At 42.8% G+C, this 22,220-nt stretch overlaps 1 protein-coding gene across 1 annotated transcript; it reads left to right on the top strand.

Moving 5' to 3' along the window:
* Nucleotides 1-58: 58 nt before the first annotated feature.
* rps6kc1 (ribosomal protein S6 kinase polypeptide 1) lies at nt 59-21,329 on the top strand. The gene is made up of 16 exons (XM_041064782.1): nt 59-214; nt 1,309-1,344; nt 2,545-2,665; nt 3,006-3,121; nt 3,210-3,303; nt 3,407-3,460; nt 3,586-4,008; nt 4,557-4,681; nt 5,112-5,210; nt 6,982-7,029; nt 7,674-7,806; nt 9,189-10,832; nt 11,787-11,876; nt 16,818-16,900; nt 18,604-18,699; nt 19,587-21,329. Exons 1-16 carry the CDS (start codon nt 113-115, stop codon nt 19,686-19,688), a joined length of 3,366 nt encoding a protein of 1,121 aa, XP_040920716.1. The 5' UTR covers nt 59-112; the 3' UTR covers nt 19,689-21,329.
* Nucleotides 21,330-22,220: the final 891 nt, after the last annotated feature.

Here is a 22,220-nt window from a genome sequence, read left to right as displayed (position 1 = left end):
ACCATCCTCTGGGGGGAGCCCTAACTTATTTGCTTGCTTGTTAGTGTACTATTAGGGAATGAATGTGTACGGCTAGCCGGCTAGTAGCTTTGGCAATGTAGTCACTATCAGAATGATATCGCAGCGGGACAGAGGAGAACTTGCACGGTTTTATACTGTCACAGATCCTAAGAAGCACCAGAAAGGCTATACTGTCTACAAAGTCACCGCAAGGGTAAGTTAAAAGAGGATGGGCAATCGGACAGCTAGGCTAATGCTAGGTGTTGCAGGCTAGCTGTTTGGCTAGGCGCGCTAATATGATGCAAACACCAGTAGGGTTACTTTAATCCCTTTGTTATTAGCTGACAGTGACAACAGCTTTTGAAGGCAATGTATATGTAGCTAACAGGCACATTTAGACTCGATTATGTTATAACTTTTGGGGATTTTACCCACACTGGGTTGTCTGGTTGCTAACTGAGATTAGCGATACTTACTGGTTCCCGAACGTAGTGTTAACTCAGTGTTAACTGCTGGATAGTGAAGGACCTGCTAGCTGAGTTACTGTTAAATGGCGCAATACAGTAGAGCATTGAGGCGATAGCGTTAACGAGAACAACTGGTTCGTATTGTAATGATATTTTAAGTCAATTTTCTCACTAAAATCCTTGGAAGACGTAATGAATTTTATGGGAGGATCCTGGTAATCGAGCCAGACCCGTTATTTCACCTAGCTGGGATGGAGAAATGTCAAAGCCGTGGTTAACTGTATAACCAACATGCCAGTGGCATAAATTCTCTATTTCTATCTTCTAAGGTACCTCTATACTCTGAAACTATTTCAAGTTAGGATTACAAACCCAGAAAAAAGTAAGGTAGTTTTGGCATGTGAGGCTTTCATTTGTGAGCATGGACCCCTGTCCCTATTGATAATATGCAGCAACTCACAGATCAAGCGCTGACATTGAGAAGTATGTCCTCTGATGATGAAATGAAGAGAAATATCCCATTATCCGCACTTCTGTCAGACCTCCAGTCATCTGTGTGTTCAATGATTTTACAGCTACATGGACACATTCCCGGTTTAATAACGTAGGCTGAGTTTCTTTGTCTCCGCCTGCCCAAGATCCTGTTTGTTATGAATGTTGGTGATGTCTCGTTGTAACTCTCAAGACTTCCGTCATTCGCTTCATAATGCACTCATTGTGTCACTCAGAGCTGTGTCCTGGCTCATACTTGTGACAGCCCCACAACTAAGTCCCTGCTCAAAACCAATTCTCCTGTCTTTAGGAATCACACTCTCATCTCTCTTCTCCCTCTTCCATACAGATAATCTCCAGGAAGAACCCAGAGGATGTCCAAGAGGTAAGACATGAAGACATGATATGATCATTTTTATGTGGTGACTTTGTGAGTGTGCAAAACTTTGGCAGACATCTGTTTTCTTGAAAGATAAGGGTTTGATGTAATATTTTGAAAAGAATTTTCCTCAACCCAAGTTAGTTGAGACCTTAGTCGAGACCTTACAAGACCAATATCACAAGACATTTAAAAAACTTACAGTGTTTATTTCAACAAATAGGAACTCAAAGTGAAACAGGGACACATGTGAAAGGGTTGCGAGTTGTGTGTAGCTCTGCGTCCCTTATCTACCTTTTTACACATGAGACTGAACAAAGCTTCATTTTTTTGACCAGAAAACTCAGTTTAGAAAAAGGTTTATTGAAAAAACTCAAACATTAGGCTGACATCAGGATTTTTTTGGGCTCATGACAGCTGTTGTGTCTTTATATGGTTTAACAGAACATTTAAATATCCGTCTTTCTTGCAATGTATAATGAACAACTAGTGAAAAGACACACATACATGTTCTCTTACTCCTGAGTCACACTAAGGAATGCAGTCTGGAATGGAACCAGCACTAATGCAGCCGGCATGATGTCAATTACTGCATGTGTGTCTTAGATACAAAGTGAAAGTGTTTTCCCTGGAAACACACATACCTCCATTACTTAGTGGTGCCTCTGCTTGGGAGTGGTGCTCAGCCCAGTTTGACTCACACCAGCCACCCTGCCAAGATTTTAGCAAACCGGACTTGCATCTCAACACTGGGCCATTATGTTTTGCTTTATCCCATAGAGTAAGGAACTACTTCATCCAGGTTTGAGTTTGAATGTTGTGATTATTTGAAGTTTTATTTCACAGGGTGGCGGAAAGATGAGGAATTTAGCTTGCCATATGAGTAACACTGATTTATGTATGGCACAGGAGCAGTAGCTGACTTTAACTTCATTGTAGTTTCAGGCTGTGGAGTGCAGTTGTTAAAAATGTGTGAACTTTTGTGGACTCTATCAAGATGTGATGAGTATTTAAATGAAATTTGATATTTTAAAAATAGGTTAAGTAAAAATGTGATTACTTGTACACACCAGTTCAAAATCAAGTTACTCTGTCAATAATGTTTGGTAAAGAACACTGATATGATCCATTTGATTCCCAAACTCCTCCCTTAAGGCAACCTCCTCTCTTTCTTTATCCATCTTCCCTCTCTCTCTCTTTCTGTAGATAACAGTATGGAAGAGATACAGTGATTTCCGAAAGCTTCATCAGAATCTCTGGCAGCTACACAAGAATGTATGTAGCCAGTCGGAGCTGTTTCCTCCTTTTGCCAAGGCCAAAGTCTTTGGTAAGAAACTACCCTCCTCACTTCCCCCATGTCAGACATTTGCCCTGATGTTTGCATTGGGTCTAGTGCAGAGCCCTCTCCTCCTGTTTGACTTTTATTGGCTTCTGGCACCTTAGCTTTTGGTTGTTAGTGGTCATCTCTAAAGTTACCAAAGGATAACTGTTATAGTGACAGACTTTTCTTTTACAAAAGACACTAAATCTTGGACCCTTGGAGTAGGTAAAAAGTAATGACGACTCTGCCCCCTTGTGGCAGCTTAGTGTTATTATTTAGTCAGCAAGCACCAGTCTTACTGGATATGATCACATGTTCATATGTGTCTCTGTATATGCATGTGCAGGTCGTTTTGATGACTCAGTGATTGAGGAAAGAAGACAGTGCTCTGAGGATCTGTTGCAGTTCTCTGCTAATGTCCCTGCTCTCTACAATAGTGAGCACATCCAAGATTTCTTCAAGGTACTGTACACACACACACACATACACACACAAACCCAGGCTTTTACAGAGAGACTATAGACTGCAGTGTTTTTAATATTTTTTCCAGGGAGGTGAGGTCCACGACGGATCAGAGCTCATAGGACCAGCTGAGCCCTTTTCAGATTTCCTGGCAGACAGTTTATCAGACTGCAGCTCTGATGGTAGGGTTATAGACACTAACTCTTCCTCGGAATCAGTCCTGCTCTTAATTTACTGTGGCTGTAAATTCAAATTTGCTCAGAGACATGTGGACATGTTTTTCAGTTCAAAGAGACATCAGCGGTGCGGATGATTTGACTGTCACATCCGAGTATGGAGGTAAAGTTTGTTAAATTAGAAATAAATTAGATTTCCTGAAGCTTTTGCTTATATATACACTTATATAGACAGAGTGAATATGTATGAATCTGTTCATATTGACCCAAGCATTCTTCCCTCTCCAGGTCCGTCCAGTGACAGTGACCTGACCTCCCTTGCTGTGGATACAGACTCTTTGGCTGAGTTGGATGATGGCATGGCCTCAGGCCGCACCTCCCCGAACCAGCCACAGGGGGGAGCTTCCAACTTTGGCAGCAGCTGCAGCCCTCGCTTACCCTCTCTGCACGAGCGCCGCACCCCATCTCCTGCCCGAGTCCCTGCTTCCTCTGTCCCTAACCCAGAGGTCATTTTGCCAGGCCGAACGCCGCTCTTCTCTGGCAGCTTGAAGAAAGCCAGCGGGGGCAACCCTAAGGACGTAAAGTCAGACTACCTAGACAAAGCCAGTGAGCTCATCTGTCTTGCTGTGCAGAAGGAGAAAGAGCAGGACTACCAGGCAGCTTTTTCGTACTATCGCAGTGGAGTGGACCTGCTGCTCCAAGGAGTTCAAGGTTAGTTTGGTCAAGAGCTTGGTAACATTTCTTTTAGGTCAGTGGAGTCCACTTAAGTCCCATTTAAGACCAAGAATAAAAAAAAAAACAAATACATATAGATAGCAACAGATTTTGTATTTGACAATGACAGTTTCTGTTACTGTTGTCCAAATCTTGATTTTGAGTAAAATTCCCTATTACTAGTAATCCCATTAAAAATCACGCCACTGCCCACAGGTAAGTCATGATGGCATGGCATGACTTTGAAACCAGTGCTCTAGAGCATCCTGTTGTTATTTATCCAAAGTAATACAGTTTGATATATCCATCTAAGGTCATTACTTTATACTAAGTGGTAACCATGGATGTCTTTCTGCTCATATGGGTGGTCTTATGTTTACAAAAGCCCTGATTCTGTAATCATCCACCCCATCCATGAGTTGGGCAGTTTAAAAGCTTTTTCTGTTTTGTCAGCAAGCGAAATGGTAATACAGAAACTTTAAAGGCTACAGTATAAAAACTGCTTTGTAAAGAAAAATTATTGATCCCACTCACCCCCATTTCAGGTGAGCCCAGTCCCACGCGGCGAGAGGCAGTGAAGAAGAAGACAGCAGAGTATCTGATGCGTGCAGAACAGATATCCAGTCAGCATCTGAGAAGCAACATGGGTCAAGGGTCAACACAGACAGTGGTGAGTGGGAAGGGAATATCATTGGCCCTTATGCTGTCTGTGTTAGATTACGCAACTGTACTTCGTATGCATGCATCCACCAGGGTCCTCAAACCACTTGAGGCAGTGTATTGGAGTGTGGTCGGATTTATTAAAGATGAAAACATCACAGCAAATCTGTGATGAAAAATGTTAAACCTGCCTTTTAAAGTACACATTGAAAACTGTTGTAATGAGTGCTTTCCTTAAAGTGCAGTTTTGTTTTGTTTGTATTAGAAATTGTCTGCCTTGTGATAATCACATAAACTGTTGTTGTCTTGTTTACACGTATTACTTGTCACATGTTGGGTAGGATACCTAATGAATGTGGCCATATTTTAATGAGAAAACTGCACACCATTAAAACACTGAAATCTTTCTTTCTTTTTTTTTTTTTTTTTTTGGTTCCAAGGCTCTGGGGGCACAGTGCTGCCCTTCCACTAGCAGAGGAGGCCAGCAGAGTCCATCTGAGGAGCTGAGAGCTTATAGGGTGCTGGGGGTCATAGATAAGGTCAGTTTATTGTTTTACAACTCTGGCAACTTGCACCCAGTTTTGTGATTTTGATTTTGATGTTCCATTTGTGAACCTAATTAACAATTTGTCTTCTTTCTACCAAGAGAGAGTGTAGTGTGAGAATTTTAAGGTGAAAATCAAACCATAACCTAACACAATAATTCCACTTAGGTTCAGCAGACACTTGTTTATTTAATACTTTGTGCCAGCCCAGACAAATGAGGATGGTATCCATGTCGAAATCTCTCCTCCTTATGTCCTTCCCTTCTTCGACCATCTCTTTTAACTCAAGCAATAAAACGTAATAGATTTACTGGATGGTATAGTAAGGACTGAGTGTGTGTTTAGCGTCAGTTACGACCATTACAAGGTCAGTTTGGGTTGCTGGTCCTCTCAACCAGCTGCCTGCGAAGCAACTTTACCACTCAGCCATGAAATGACTTGGCAAGCAGCTTAGAGAGCAGCACACAACACTGAATCAATGATGCTCATCCTGCACACACACACACACACACACACACACACACACACACACACACACACACACACACACACACACACACACACACACACACAAACCCCAAGGAAAATGTTGACACAACACCAACATGTGTTACGCTACAAAGGTGTACGCAATTTCGCGAAATCCACAATATGTCAGAAACAAATAACACACAGCAAAAAAAAAAAGCCATAAGTGAAAACTAAGCTATCCAGAAATGGCCTGGCCTTCCTCTCCTCTTTCTCCTCCTCCTCCTTCCTCCTTTCACTTTTAATGGGGACAGAGGGGACAGATGGAGAGAGCTCCTCACCCTAGTGCCCCCCTCTTCCCCTCCTCTCTACCTCCCCCCTACCCTGATGTTTGTGTCTTAATTATATTAGTGCCCTGGCTAGCACTGCCACTCTGTTTACTCACAGCTCCATTCATATCCATTTAGCCTGCACCTGTTTGGTCCCAGCCAGGGTCACATGGAGAGAACGCACGCACTACACTACGCACCAACACACACTGGGTCTCACACATATGCTCAAGCTCTCCCCATAGACAGCGAGGAAGCAGAAGAGCAATGGAGATGTCAGAGCAAAAAGGAGGGTGGAACTAAAGATGTTAGCAAGAAAAACAGACATAGAGAGAAACTAAAGGGAAGTGAGATTAGAGATATTAGGAGCTTCTTTTTTTCTGTTGGATTCTTGGTGCAAGTGGGAGGAACGTAGGGTTTTAGAGGTGGCACTGCCAGCCATTACTGTCTGCTATGACGCATTGCACAGCTCTGTGGTGACATATTTTTCAAGGAACACATGTGCTCTAAAATTGAAAAATTTAGGAAGACATTAAAGAAATGTGCGTCTCATATAAACAGAAATGTAAATGGCCAGCAGTTTGGCTTGTAGATGGCTCATATTTGCTGTTTAGAAATGTTGAAACCTGCAACTAAGTTATTTTTTATTATCTATAAAATATCTAAAAATAGTGAAAACCGTCACTGTAATTTTTCAGAGACCACGTTTCAGATTGATTTATTCAAACAGCAGTCCTCTTTCTTTGCTCTTACACTTGGACTTTGTTTGGTGAACACAGCAGGATCCGACACATCAATGCCAGTTTTTCTGTTATAATTTAAGGACCTACATTTATCTTTCAGTGACCCTTATGTGTGCCCTGACCCAGTCATTGAAAAACACTGCTCTGGAGGACATAACCAGTACATCATTTTAGACTGTGTATGTCTGTTCATACATGGCAATTAATGGCATTCTTCCATCACAGGTTCTTTTGGTCATGGACAAGAGAACACAAGAGACGTTCATCCTCAAAGTAAGTGTATTATGTGTGTGTGTCTGTGTGTGTGTGTGTGTGTGTCTGTGTGCGTGTGCGTGTGCATGCCTCCGTGCCCCTCATCCCGGTCTTCCTGACTGTAAGTGTGAAGTGTGCCAGAAGCCCCTGTGTATGACCGGTGTAATTGATTCTAATGGGCCTGTCCCTGTCAGCTCCTCTGCTCTCAGGTGTGAGACGTGTGCCAGATGCCAACGCACAGTGCCGGCACAGATGACTACACACACTTGCGCGCGCACATACGCACATAGCTACACATGCTTGCAGACAATGTGAACTTTACGTGTAGCGCTGATAGATTTATGTGGCTCTTTTAAAGTCACGCGCTGTATGTGGCTTGATGAATCCAGTGACTTTGGGTTGCCATGGGGCATAGCTGGCACTTCGTTAATGGGAGCTTTCTCCTTTGCCACACTCTCTTTCTCGTTTTTTTTTTTTTTTTTTTACACCTTAGTCTTCACACAACCCAAACGCTCACCTTCCTCTTCCTCCTCCCATCCATGCCCTTCTTATTTGGGTTAATTTTCCTTTTCTCCTCTTATCCTTAAATGCATTGTCTTTTTTTGTGGGCCTAAATTGACTTTAATAACTCACCTCCTTCCCTTTTCTCTTCCTTGTCAATGTAGGGTCTGAGAAAGAGCAGTGACTGTGGGCGAACCAAGAGGACCATCATGCCTCACTCTGTGCCCTACATGGTGCAGTTGAGGAAGTTCATCGTGTCTGAAGACACAGTTTTCCTCCTGCTGCAGCATGCTGAAGGTAAGACGCACACATCTCATGTTCATGTGTTTCATTTCTCCTCCTTTGTCTTCTGTACCTCCAACTGTCTTTTCCCCTCCTTCACCTGATCTCTCTTTCTCTTGTCTCCCACCCCTCTCTCTGCCCTTGTTCGAGACAGATGTTTGATAGAGATGGGTGTGTGTCACAGGTCATTATTCTGAATACCAGGTGGCGCGATGCTTCATTAGCTATGCCAACACCTGGGCCTCCTTACATCCCACTCACTCCAGGATGTGTGTTGTAGCTTGTGTGTGTGTGTGTGTGTGTGTGTGTGTGTGTGTGTGTGTGTGTGTGTGTGTGTGTGTGTGTGTGTGTGTGTGTGTGTGTGTGTGTGTGGGTGAGTGCATACAGTGAAATGCAGCCATATTTTTTAATGCCCTGTAACCTATTCAATCTGGTGTACCCCATAACCACCCTGCGCTATTATTAGTGGACAGTATTGAATATCATATGTGTTAAACATGATCTAATAAAGCTAATCAAATGCCAGAAAAGGTACAGATTCACCACTGTTACATCCCAGTTCTGTTATTCAGAAAATCCAGGGTTGTTTCTTGTGTTTTTATAGTATGCTGTTAACAGCTGACGGGTTGAATGAGGATAGACAGGCAGACGGAGCGAGGCAGTGACCTGAGTGACATTGGACAAAACAACATATGGATGGTTTTACTTTCTAAGCCATCGAGCTGCCCCGCTATCATTATCATCACTGTGAACTCCCTATCCATTCTCATCACACACAACAGATGCTGGCTTCCAATTGCTCACACTACAGCTGTGTGTGTATCTGTATGCCTGCCTGTTTGTCTAAGACGGAAGTCAAAACCCTAACATTGCACGAGGAACACAAACCCCATTTAGCCAAATTGGTTTCAGTCACAGTTGTTTTTGTTTACCTTGGCTACTCATTCCTAAGTGGAAACTAATGACCCTTTTCAACAAATAGTCTGAGTAACCAAGGACCCTCAAAAAACTTAAGTCAGGAACTAAAGGTCCCTTTTGGACATTATTCTTGCTGCAGGCCTCATAGTGAGATAACTCAGCCTGTCTCTGTTGTAGCATATCACCGCAGATTTTAGAAGTGTCCTGCATACAACAACAAGCCATTGCTTTTCCTTATATTTATATGGCTGGCACTCAGCACTTGCTTACTGTATGAGTAAGGCTTGGGAGTTGCTCAGTTCCTAAAAACATTAGTGGAAAGGTTCACTCAGTGGAAAAGGAGTAATTACCTAGAAATGGTACCGCTTTCTCTCCAATTCCTCATTTGTTTCCTTAATATTTATGCTATATTTGCTTACCTCTGTGTTAGAGGAACCCTCCTTTTTTGTCTTTAATTCCCTTTTTACTTTCATCTTCAGGTGGGAAACTGTGGTCTCACATTGGAAAGTACCTATGTAATTCAAGTCCAGAGGAGAGCTTTGACATTCCTTTCATCCAAAAGAGCCACACAGTGGCGGTACACTCTCCACAACATGCTGTACCACAGCTGGATGTAGGTTCAGCCGGTTCTGGTTCAGGGCCTGTTGCTGGCTCTGATTCTGTCTCAGAGCTGCAGAAGAGAGAAAACCTTAGTACGTCTCCTCTTAAAAATGTTCTCCCGCCAAGGCTTATCGAGCAAATTGGGGCCCAGTCAGACTCTGGAGCCACCTCTGAGGAAGAGTGTACCAACAGTTATTTGACACTTTGCAATGAATACGAACAAGAGAAAGTAGAACCAGATGCACTAGAGGAGGAAGAAGAGAAGAGTGAGCAGGAAATGCTGTCGCTGGAAGTGCCCGTCGCAACGACCACCACTTCGTCACGTAGTCGCTCACTGCTGAGCAACAACAGCCTCTCTTCACCTCTCAGCTCTCAGGAACTTGGCTTCTTCACTGAGTCATCTGACAAAAGTGGCCACACCCATGACAATGAGCAAGAACATGGCGAGGAACAGGACCATGGCGACGTTTTTAGTCCTTTGCCCTCCCCTGCTGTGCCTCTGTCTCTGGATCAGTCCAAGCACACGCCAATGGAGTTTTTCCGTATTGACAGCAAAGACAGTGCAAGCGAGGTGACCTGCCTCGAGTTAGGAGAGCAGCAACCCCCTCATAAGCAAGTCCCACTCTTCTCAACGTCTGACCGGGGTTCGGATGATGTCACAGAGGATCTTCCAGAGCTGGCTCAGGAGGTCAAGGGCCACAGCTCAGAGCTTTGGTGGATGGACTGCAGTGATAAAGGTTCTAATGAGTCTGTGCCAGTCATTTCATTTAAAGAGGCAGTAGTGGAGGATGAGGGCCACCCACCAGATCTTTTGGTCAACCTTCCTGTAGTAAGTGGGACTGTAGACTCGTTACAGGAGGAATTAGAGACTTCAGGAGTGTGTCTGGGCCTCGAGGCCACAGCCTCTCCTCAGAAGTTCATCCAGCCTGATGTTTTACAGCTTCACAGCCAGCCGGAGGACGGGGAGGGGCAGCCACTGGAGCAGGAGCTTTCATCTTTGTGTACAGCCTCTGCAACCTGTGACACCAGTGTTGCATCTACCTCTCCCCTCAACTCAACGTGGGATGACTACAGTCTGGCATTTGGACAAGAGGTCTCTGACAAAATGGTTGTTGATCCTGAATTCCAAAATAATGACCTCCCGCTTGATGCAGAAATTCCAGATACTGACTCCCATAGTGAGAAACTAGAGGCCAGTGCAAGAGTAAACACAGAGCCCAGTGCAGACTCTATCTCAGCTACGAATAGCGCTGAGGCCTGTGCAGTGGTCAAGAGTTTATTAGATCTTGATGGTGGATCATCAGTAGTTGTTAGTAATACAGGTGGCAACGAATTTGATAAAGAAGTATCGCGGCTATTTGCAGAGCTGGACGAGCTGTCGCTGGCTGCATCCCAAGCTCACATCCCGGAGGAGTTTGTACGATGCTGGGCCATAGAAATGATAACAGCCCTGGATTCTCTGCACCAAGAGGGCATCATCTGTCGAGACCTAAACCCCAACAACATCCTGCTCGACTACCAAGGTTAGACATCCATTATTACGACAGCCCATTTTTAAAAACAGGAACTGTAGCCAAGAATACGTTTTCACACAATCCTGTCATCTCTCTTACAGCTTTACTTAATTTTTTACTTGCCTTGTTGGGTTCTGTTGGTTTGTGAAAAAATTTGAAATGTCAACTTTCACCAGCATTTCAGATGTAAATAGGTCAGTAGGGACCTAATGAAAATCCTATAATCTCACGGTGGTGCGTGCTCATCTTTCTCTTACAACACGCATAAAATCAAATCCCTCTTAAGCTGCTATCCTATGTGAATGTCTTATTTTTTTGGGTGTTTTCTCCAGCAAAAACCAAAAACCTTTTTTTGAGATTTGAAGTCAGGATCTCTGCTTATTCCTTTCTTAGAGCCAGTAGCATTTGACTGAGGGACTGTCTTCGTCAGTCAGCCATGATCTAATCTATTTACCAAAATGAAGGCTCTCCCAGAAGGTGAAGTGTTGTTTTACCAGGAGGTCACAGATTCCCCCTCAACTTCTTCTTTTGTCGTCTGACAATCATCTCTCTCCACCTCGTTATCAACAAGCGTCTAATTAGCTGAGTGGCTGTTTTCGTCTCCCTGGTGGTAATTATTGTTCTAAAGGGCCCATCAACGGCATAGTGTGGTGCATCAGTCTGGCTAGCCCAGGCTAATGGCCACGGCTACCTAATGACACCATTAGTTCTAATGATAGCGTTAACGGGTAGCCGCTAAACAGGAGTAATCGCCGGGGCTGTGTGCTTGAAAAGCTCGCAGAGAGATTTAGAGAGGCCGAAAGTAACGGAGGAAGGAAATGCTCTAAGGGTGAATAAACAGTTTGAAAAGTAGAGAGCCAGAGTGACACTTGTCTGTGTGAGGCTGACAAGAGGCAGAGCATCGGATGAGTGTTTCACATTTAGACTCTGAGCTGAACTTTTTATCTTTTCCTCTCTGTTTAGGTCATGTTCAGATTACCTACTTTTGTAGCTGGAGTGACGTGGAGGAGTCCTGTGACAAAGAGGCCATTGCCAATATGTACTGTGCACCAGGTGAGATATACATACATATTATAATACACTTACTTTTTTTTTTCTTGTTTGCTCATTCTTTACTTATTAATTAGGAACCTAATTTTGGGTGTGTTGGCCTGTCAGCTAGGAAGTTTGTGTGGGGTTAATTCTATGCAGGCATGCAGGACTATAAGTAGGCCACTTTCCCATGGCCACAAAACCCTCATTCATAGCCAGACATGAATAAACTATCCAAGTGTGTACACACTACTCAAAGGGGAAGAAACAAATGAACACTGTGATACTTTTTGGCTCTTGGATTGACAGAAATCCCTATGCAGAGATGCTCCTGCATTCAGTTCTGTTGTTTTATGATTTTAAAGGTACACATCTGGGTAGTGTTGTTTTAGCTTTTAATTAACACTCAGATTGGTTAATACCTTGAGAATAAATTGAAATTATCTACTCCTCTACTCATTCCCAGTTTTGAGGAAGGTGGATTGTGTTGTAGTACTCTTGTTGTCCTGTAGAGTGTGCTGTTGTGCAACTGTGTGCCAGTAGTCTAGTAACCCCATGTGTTGCCCCCAGCAAGCTTGTGGCAGCTCTGGCATGCTGTTTAAAAGCTGCTTAAAACAAACTGCTGCTAGACTACAGTACCATGTCCCTATTTAGCACTTCTGTGTGTGGCTGGTGTGTGTGTGTGTGTGTGTGTGTGTGTGTGTGTGTGTGTGTGTGTGTGTGGTGTTTGTGTGCATGCATACACATGCAGTTGACATCTATGGGTGGATAACTTTTCCAATATGCTGCTGCTTTAAGCATATATCACACTTGGGCTGTTGGATAGATTATATGTGATGTGTTTAATTACATCTTTTGCAAATATGCAGGATGGATAACTGTTTGCTGGAAACACTGGATGCACTCAGAGACGTACACAATGACCCTCACACTCATTCACTCTCCCACGCACTTATATTAAGCCATACTCTCATATTCATCCCCTCTCTCAAGCCAGGAAGGTCACTTCAGTTTTAAATCCTCCTTGTGTCTAGAACATACAGTATGACACTGCTGTAATAAATCTGAAAGCAACAAATGCTCTATCTAATATCCAAAGTGTGCATTTTTATTCCCTTAGAAACAGCTTGTTTAAAGGCCTACTAATGGAAATAGGAGCACATAGAGGCATATGTTCCAGTTCCCAGGTGTTGATGACCTAAAGACACCAGAGTAAAACCTCAGGACAAAGAGATGTATGTATAATGTAGTCTAAGTGCTAAGCCGAGACATGTTTGCCACTTAAGTCATTGTTCAATTAATGTAATCATGTTGTTATAAGCAGTGAAAGATTTTTAGTGTATTTGTAGTGTGGGGTTGGTAGGTTTGGCAGGTAACCAGGAATATGCATACTGTTAAAAAAAAAAAAAAAAAAAAAAACAAGACTTATGGTGATAAAAACATTAAAAACACAAATGCACTTGATTTTTAGAATATAGCACTTAAAAATCAATTTCCAATGAGCCCACAATCATTACACCATCTATAGATTATTTGTCAAAGCCAGTGCAAGTTCATATTTCCTTTTTTTTTTTTTTTTCCCCCCCAGAGGCATTCAGTTTAAAATATGAACCAAAGAAAATCAGGTGCATCTTCCCTTTATTAGCTCTAAGCACTTTTTCAACATTTGTTATTTGCGCTCGATACCAGTTTTCAACGTTAAATCAATTTCAGATTAATTGACTAAAATGACTGTAAACGTTTGTTGCTGTTCAGTTTGATGGAAAAATCACAGTGTTACTGTGTGTGTTGCATTTAGGTGATTGCATTCAGCTCACACAGTATTAATGGATTCAGTGTCGGAGTATTTTTATGGCAAAAGTTGTCCAGTAAAACGTGTTGGGGTTTAAAGGGATAGTGTCAGTAAATTGAACTGACCTCAGTCCAGGTGTGAAATGACTGTTGATCCCTTGTGGATCAGTAGATGTAATACATAATATCGTCCAGCAGGGGGTGTGTTATGCTGCTGTTGAGCGAAAAGAAGACTTCCACATCTACTGCCTGTCCTACTCAAACACTGACAACTTTCTCTCTTTTACTTGTCCCTCATTCTGTCCACCTTTGTGGTGTTGTTGTACCAACACACATTTCAAAGTAATGACTATCACTTATTTCACTTGCTTGTATTTATCCCATTCCTAAAACCTTACATCAGGTACGTGCATTTATCTGTAGATGTATGTGCTTGTGGAAACACACACACACGCACACACACTAATGCAGAGGTTAGTGAGTGTGTCACTCTCTGCCCTTGTTATGTATTGCTGTTTATCCAGACAGGGTCAGCTCTAGCGATGGCTTCATTCCTGATGACAGATTTATGACTGTTTGCCAGAAAGCTAGCAGGGGGCCTGCTGTGACCGTATGTGCATGTGTTTATATATGTATGTGTGTGTGGCTCTGTGTAAGAAGGAGGGAAACATGTTTTTAAAACGCACACATTCACACCCAAAAAAACACAGGAGTGGACTCGGAAAATACAGTGGCAGGGCGTTAATCTGTTTATTCTGCACTTCTGCTTATTTACCTTCTCGCCATTTCGTCATTACTGATAAACATCAGATGGCTAATTTTTTGTTCTCCAATAAGACAAAAAAACAAGCTGTTGAGTACCACTGCGACACAGCCTGATTTGAGCAGAAATGGGAATTGTTTATTGTTCTGCTAAGAGGGAAGCAAGACCAAAACCGATTGTCTTCAATGTCTAAGAAAAGGGAAATTCAATATTCTTCCCCTCTAAGGTAACAAGTCTGTCACTGATGCCTCAAACATCAGACTCGCTGTTTGTTTTGTCTGTGTTTTTTCTGTTACCTGCTCAGCCACAGCATGATCTAATGGAAGATAAAGTTTAGTTCCCCTTTTAACATGGAGCTGTCATCTCATTGTTTTGGAAAGATTTTCAGGGAAGAAACTGCACCCTGAAAGTACTTCTGCTTTATTATTTGAATATTGTTACTCAGCCCTCACAATGAGGATGAGAGCTTGGTTTGTATCAGGTTTGTTTTGAATATATAATTCAGTTGGTAAGATCAACAATAGGCACTGTTTCAACTGAGCCTCCCCATCTCACAAGACTCACACTCAGTCTTGGAACATCACACACCGATCCCTCCTTACTTCCTACCTGCATTTACTTTACTTCCTCTTTCAACAATGACTGTCGGTTAAGTTTTTAGGGAAGTCAGTCTAAGAGGAGAAGAGAGAAAGTTCCTTATGGCCCCCAGGAGGGAGGAGATGGAGTGTGATTAAGATACAAAACAGGAGGGAACTGCATTGTTGAGGGGAAAGGGAAGAAGAGGCCATGAGGTGAACACACGGCATTGTTGTATTTGAACTCCTCGATATCCTTTTGTTTTCTTAGAATTCTCATGATTAATCTGAAAGTTTTTAATGTGCAATTCAAGAAGGAGAAGGCCAAGTTAGTGGCGGTTCGGTGGAATGGACACGTCATACAGCGCACTGTAACAGTGGGCTTCGAATGACCCATGGCCTGTGGATGCAGTTAATTCTCCCTTTCCATCCTCTTTCTCTCTGTCTCCCTTTCTCCCTGCCTCGCTCTGACAGAGCGGTAAGTGTAGCCAGCTCCACTGTACTCTCCCTGCAGCTCCTTAGACATTAATCCATTGTGATGACATCGACCTTGCTCTGAGACGTGTGCGTGTGTGTGTGTGTGGGTCCAGTATCTCCCCTCCAGCTCATAACTACGCAGGTATCACTAGTCCGTTCAATGACGATCTTCTCTCCTTGGCTGTCAAAACAGTAGTCCTGGGGAGCCCTGAAGACTGGTTGCTCAGTTGGCTGTGTACATGTGTGTGTGTTTCTGTGTGTGTGTGTATACAAAACGTGCAAGTCGTATCATAACCCTCTCTAACCTTGGCTGCAAGAGAGCCGCACAGGCCTCTGGAGTTCCCAGCAGCCTCCAGGAGATGAGGGGTCTTTGTCTCTTATGCTTCCGCAGCTGAGGAGCCTGGTCTCTGGGCACACACAGCAGTGACCCTGGGTCCCAGCCCCCTGGGTGACCAGGCGCCCTCCCTCTGGACAGAGCAGAGGAAAGCTGAGCGGCACAAGAGGCCATCTGGTACCCAGTGGAGCTCAGACACACACACGTATACACTTTTGACTTTAGCAAATGAGTGGCACTCTTGGTTTTTGCGTCTTTCTTAAATACAGCCTGTGAGTCCCAGCAGCCTTCCATTGAGCTGGTTGTGCATCTGGATCTCACATAATAAGTCATTTTTCAAGCAAAGATGCTTGAATCATTTAGTAGTTAAAGGAATTAGGACTGTTGAGTGGACAAAACAAGTCAGGTGATGTAATGACTTTGGTTTTTACTGTTTCCTGACAAATTAATTAATTGTTTAATTGAGAAATGAAGCAAATGAATTAATAAAGAAAATAATCTGTATCTGTGGTGGACTGGATTATTTTCAGGAGCTAAAAATAAGTTAATTCCCGCTTTACATTTCTTAGTGAGTCTGTGTGTGTTATATGCATGTGTGTTTGAGGTCAGGTCATGCAGATGGTGTGAAGTTGCAGCACAGACGGTTTCCTCAATTTAACTGCTTTTTTATTATGCAAATAATCCTTTTATGAGACAGACACTTGTTTGTGTGTGTGTGAGAGAGAGAGAGAGAGAGTGTGTGTGTGTGTGTGTGTGTGAGACTGTGTCCATGTTTTTGAGCTCGTTTCAAATTGATTGTACGTATTCAACTAAATATTAAGTAATCTAAGATGTCATTTTGAACTGTGTTAAATGTTGAGGGTTTGAAAGCAAGATACCGGAAACATCTTCTAACCTTAAGACCAATAGACGATTTTAGTTTTTAGTTCCTGCCTCTATTCTTCCCCAGCACATTGGCTATTTTTCTGCTTGTTAATTTACTGATTAATTCTGTCTCTTCCTCTTTTTTGCTCTTGTTTCAGAGGTTGGAGGTATCACTGAGGAAACAGCAGCGTGTGATTGGTGGAGTTTGGGCGCCATCCTGTTTGAGCTCCTGACAGGCATGGTGAGACAAAAAGTATTGAAAAAAATGTTATCTTTGTTGCTAAGGTGTTGTGGGATGTCTGTAGGTGCCTTGGCTTTCAGTTCTCTCACACTCTTTATGGTCGTGCCAGGTTGTGTGTGGTTCTGTGCGCGTGTCTGTGTGTTTTTGAGTAGGTTGTTGTTTTGATGTGTGTGTGCCTATGTGTGCGAGGTGCGTCTTGGCTGCCGTCTCTTACTCTGGTTCTCGGGGAGTGCCAGGGGTGTCGGTGTGACTTTCTCCCCCAGCCTGAGCTCCATCTGCTGGGCCAGGGGGTCAGCTCTCCCCGGGCGTCTTTGCTGGCTCCTGGAGCAGCGCTGGGCTCGGCGCACGCCGACCTCAGATCGGCATGGAAGGTGAAGACTGGGGCAGCTCTCAAGGTGCTGCGGCTCGACTGGTCCAGGATCAGGGCTGTCTGAGGGACCTTCTTTCAAGACAGGCCTGGGAGGAGGGGGAGAATTTTTTCCACAAGACAGCAGATACATACTCAGTTGTTATACATGCTAATTATAACTTGAAGGACATATATGCACACAGTAGCGTAAACAGACACCCGGTGCAGTACATCCCTTCAATTTTTCATTGTCTATTAAATTTGAATAAATTCTAACTGATTGCCAGTGGGCATATTTTCATATCAGCCATCAGTGGTTCCCTTCAATGGCCCAAACATGAGTCGGAGTTTTAGGATAGTGTTATTATGTTGAACAATACACACCCACAGTTACCTGGAAAAAAAAAACCCTCAGTCACACAGATGTCTCCTTTGATGATTATGTCTGGGTACAGACCTGGCAAGGATACACACACACAGGCACACATAGTGTCTCTTGATCCTTGCAGGATAAGATCTTGCCTGGAGCAGTCTTGACTGCAGCTAGGAACCCAGCCAGAACTCCTGCAGTACGTATGGGGAGAGAGAGGAGGAGAGGGAGAGGCAACTGAACTAACTGATGGAAAAGGCACACGGCGCCCCCCCGCCCCCCTCCCAAACACACTAACAGTTTACGGCTTTCTCTTGCCGCACACATTCTGCTCAAGCATTTTCAATTTGTACATGTAGATGCACTAAAAGACGTGCTGTTGCAGTATACAGTGATTACAGTCATTATTGTCAATTATTTTAACAATGGGACTATATTCTGTGGTTAGAAAAGCACTTGCAGGTCTCTTGCTCCCTCTTACTCACCTCTGGGATTAGTTTTACTTTATTGTTTTCCTGTGAGTGCAACAATTTCTTGTTAACTGAATTGACGGTTTGGCCTGGTCAGGTTTTACTGTAGAAAAACAAACCAATAAGCTTCATATTTACAGCTGATTAACCGCTGGCCCTTCCAGTAAGCTTGCTGTGTGTAAACGAAGAACAAGCTACCCAAAAACACTACGTTTTTCCGTGCCATTTTTTCTATGACTCTCGCTCTGTCTGACACACACAGCACTTCCAAGAAAGAGCAACAGTAGTGAAATCATGCCCTTGTTGTAGTTGGTGCGATCAGTGTTGTTTCAGGTGCCCTGGCTCTTTGGTCTCCTCCTATTTGTCCAGTCCCAATGCTCTCACATTGACCTAGGCTCTGCGGGTGTCATTATATCTGTTCCCTCAGCTCTCAGTGTGTCAGGTTTTCTTTGTTTTAAACTGATGGTTATCTACCTCTCTTCTCTTCTCTCCACCCCTCCTCCCCTCCGCACAGTCTCTGCTCCGGTGCCATCCAGCAGGAATCGGTCGCCACACGGCCCTCAACATCCCTGAGTCTGTTTCAGAGGAGGCCAGATCGCTGCTGGAGCAGGTGAGAGTCTGTGTGAAATTGAGTCTTTTCCAGGAACAGAATTAAAAATTAAAAGAACAAACATAGGAACTTACCTTTCCTGGTAGTGTATTACATTAAAAATGTATGGTCTGCCCACTCAGTCAAAGTAATTTTCATATAAATGAATACTCTCTGCCACTGGTTAATAAATACAATAGTAATTGAGCCTACACAGTTCATGAACTCTTGTTCATTTGCTGTAAACTGTCCAGCTTTTGTCAGGAATAAACACAGTACATGTGGGTAGTTTGTATGAGCAACAGTAGTCACTGTAGGTTGATCACACTTAGAACATGCCTTCATCAGCAGAAAATCCAAATAAAGCACACAATATAATCATAATTCATCACCAAAGATATTACTGAAACCTCAGTATAAGTACTTTAAAAGACTATGAAATTGTGTATTTCTATGAAAGATTATGGCATAAACGAATTTATACTACACATGGTGGACATATACTTAATGACAAAGCTTGCACCGTGCTAATACCTTAACACTTATCGCAAATCCTCAAAACTGGCAGTCTTTAGATGTGTATTAATATGGTTAGCCTGGATTTATCTCTGCTGAATGTACTACAAATCTGCCATGAATCCACTGTGGTTGTACTGTACTGGACATACAGACACTACAGTATCCCTTTTTACTTAGACTGTAAAATTTCAACCTCAGCTTCCTGAAGTCTGGGCTCTGGTGGCCCAGCTCATCAGTAACTGTAGTTTTGTATGCTCAACTTGCTGAGAAATGCTACTCTGGAAATGAGAGGTTTTTTTGTTCATATTTATCAATCACATCGTAGGTTGTGTAATTTATATTGTGTGTCTGTGTATCTGTTTTGGTCTCTGTCTTGTCTTCCTGTGCAGCTGCTCCAGTACAACCCAATGGAGAGACTAGGGGCAGGAGTGGGAGGTGTGGATGATATTAAATCCCACCCTTTCTTTTCCACAGTAGAGTGGCCCAAGTAAACGCTGTGCAGTTGTGGGACTGCGGAAAGCGGAGTTGCATGCTGGGAAACCGGCAGTCCCAAATGAACTCTTTTCAGACTGGACACACAAGTAGATATACAGTAAATCAGATCATTCATCTCTGCACATATCTCTCATTTTGCCTACAGCCATTAAGTCCCCATGTAGGTGTTTGATTTTTTTTTCTTTTTTTTTTTTGCCAAGCAGCAGTATTACCTTTTCTCTAAATTGCTCATTTCTTTATCTCGTAGCGGGTTTACTGTGTAACTTTTTTGGTGCAGGGAACGTGCGTGGTGCAATAATTTATACAGTAAGTGCTTGAAATGAGTGATGATCCACTACAGCATTGTTGCTTTCACACTCCTCGTACAGTAGCTCTAAGCCAAAACGACATGACTGAAAGTGAGAGGTGACATTCTGTCCTCATGTTCTCAGTGCATTAAGTAGGTACTGTCTATTATCCATTGAAACTGACGCAGACTTAAGTCACCTTTCCGAACAACCCACGTGCAATACACTCAGTTTGTTGCCACCTATAACACTTATGTCATTCCTCATGGAGCCCAGTGAGATTAAACTGAGACAGGTCTTTGATGCTGGGGTTGCACTGTTGCTCAGATCTAGAAACAGACATGATATCTCATTTCTTACAACACTGTCAAACTTTTTTTTTTTTTTTTTTAATTTGCCAACCCCTTTTACTGCCAACCAGTCCATGTACAGTAACAGACGGACTCTATGCAAGGCGAATGAAGAAAATCTTCTGAGGTAGGAGATGGAGTTTTGATTCTGAGTGAAGAGTTATGTTGAGTTGAGTTATTTAATAGATTATAGCTGGAAAAAAAAGGGCCAGTAAAGCAGAGTAAGCCTTCCCTCTGTGTGGACAGTGAGTTTTTCATTCAGGAAAGACAGAATAATGGAGGACAAAGCTTGAACCACGCTAATGAAACCAGCCCTTTTACAGTTTGTAGTTGATATACGAATATCAGAGCAACCTCTCTGTACTGTACAACATTGCATTTTGTGCATGTAAGAATATGATTAATGTAATATATTTAATACTATGAAAAATCTATCAAACAATAAATAATGTGTGTTTTGTAAATATACCTTTTAAAGGTTGTTGTGCTGAGCGAAAGGTACACCCAGGTGTCAAAGCCTTGATTATGTCCAACGTGTCAATCACTTACTGCCTCATCAATCAAATCCCTTTTGTTTGTGTCTTGTGTTTGAGCAACACATTCACTAACTTGCCATATAGAGCTTAACTGGTTTTATAATATCTAATATCACTGAATGATATAATAAACATTTTCATGGAAATATTACATGCCATATGTAATCTTTAGTATAATCAGATGAGACAAATACATTTCTCTTACCAACACACAGATAGTCACTCCATTGTAGAAGCTGCACTGTTTACTGCACTGCACCGTGGTGTAATACATGTTCACTAACAGATTCTGTAAATTATGAAATCCATATTTCTCCTATTAACCCTTTATATCAGACATAAACATCAAAGTCAGAGCAGATTCTTCTTCTGGTTTCTATTGAATGCCCACCCTTGTATGTGCTGTACATCTGTACTGGTCTGTCAGTGCATTCTGGAAAATAATAAACATACCTGGATGCGTACATGAAAAGCAGTGAGGCTTTCTTTGTAGACAGTGTGCTGTGTGTGTTTGCTCTGAGGCTACAGCCCCCTCTGTTATCAGCTGGACTGATGATACTCCTAGAAAGCTGCTGTCACTCCTGCTGAGTGTCACCGTGACCGTAATGCGAGCCAGCACGCAAACACACACACACTCGTGGCCTGGTATAAATGCTCAGCACTCATTGATACACTTGGGCCCTTTTTTTGGAAGTAGTTTTTGTTTTTCTGCCGTGCTACTGCTTGTGTAGCTACTCAGCTGTGTCACTTCAACCCTCTAACTAAGTGAAAATCATGTCTACTTTTGAGCTTTCCATTAAGCAGGAAGGTACATGCAGGCGCACTAAGGTGTATTTAATGAGCAGTTTTCACCATGATTAGGCAAAAGCAATGCAGAGAAACGGCTGATTCCTTGATGTTGCATCTTGAAGGAGAGGTGTATTTTTGGCAAAACTCAAAATGATGGCCAACTTAAAGGAACACTTTGACATTTTGGGAGGTCCGCTAGTTCACTTTCCTGCTGAGAGTTAGATGGAAAGATTGATGCTACTCAAAGTCCTCGTACCAACACCTTTTAAGCTCTCGAGTTAACGTTAGATTTAGTTTGTTTAATTTGTACAAAAATTAACTGTACGATTTCTCGTTTGGATCAGTTGCCAGTCAATCAGAGAAGTCTCCAGGAAGTTAGCGTTCCAATAAGAAAAGGGTGCCTTGTGTGCTGGGATGGCAACGCCAGCCAATGTTCCTTGGAGGAACACGCTGGCCGAGAAGGAGCATTAGCCTGAATGAGTGAGTTCAAGTTGATGGGTGCAGACCCCGAAGTCAGTCTTTAGGCATGCATTAATGACTTGAATTTAATTCGAGCTGCCACAGAA

This window comes from Toxotes jaculatrix, chromosome 19 (assembly GCF_017976425.1).
Source record: "Toxotes jaculatrix isolate fToxJac2 chromosome 19, fToxJac2.pri, whole genome shotgun sequence".
NCBI lineage: Eukaryota > Metazoa > Chordata > Actinopteri > Toxotidae > Toxotes > Toxotes jaculatrix.
This window is presented reverse-complemented; position numbering and strand designations above follow the sequence as displayed.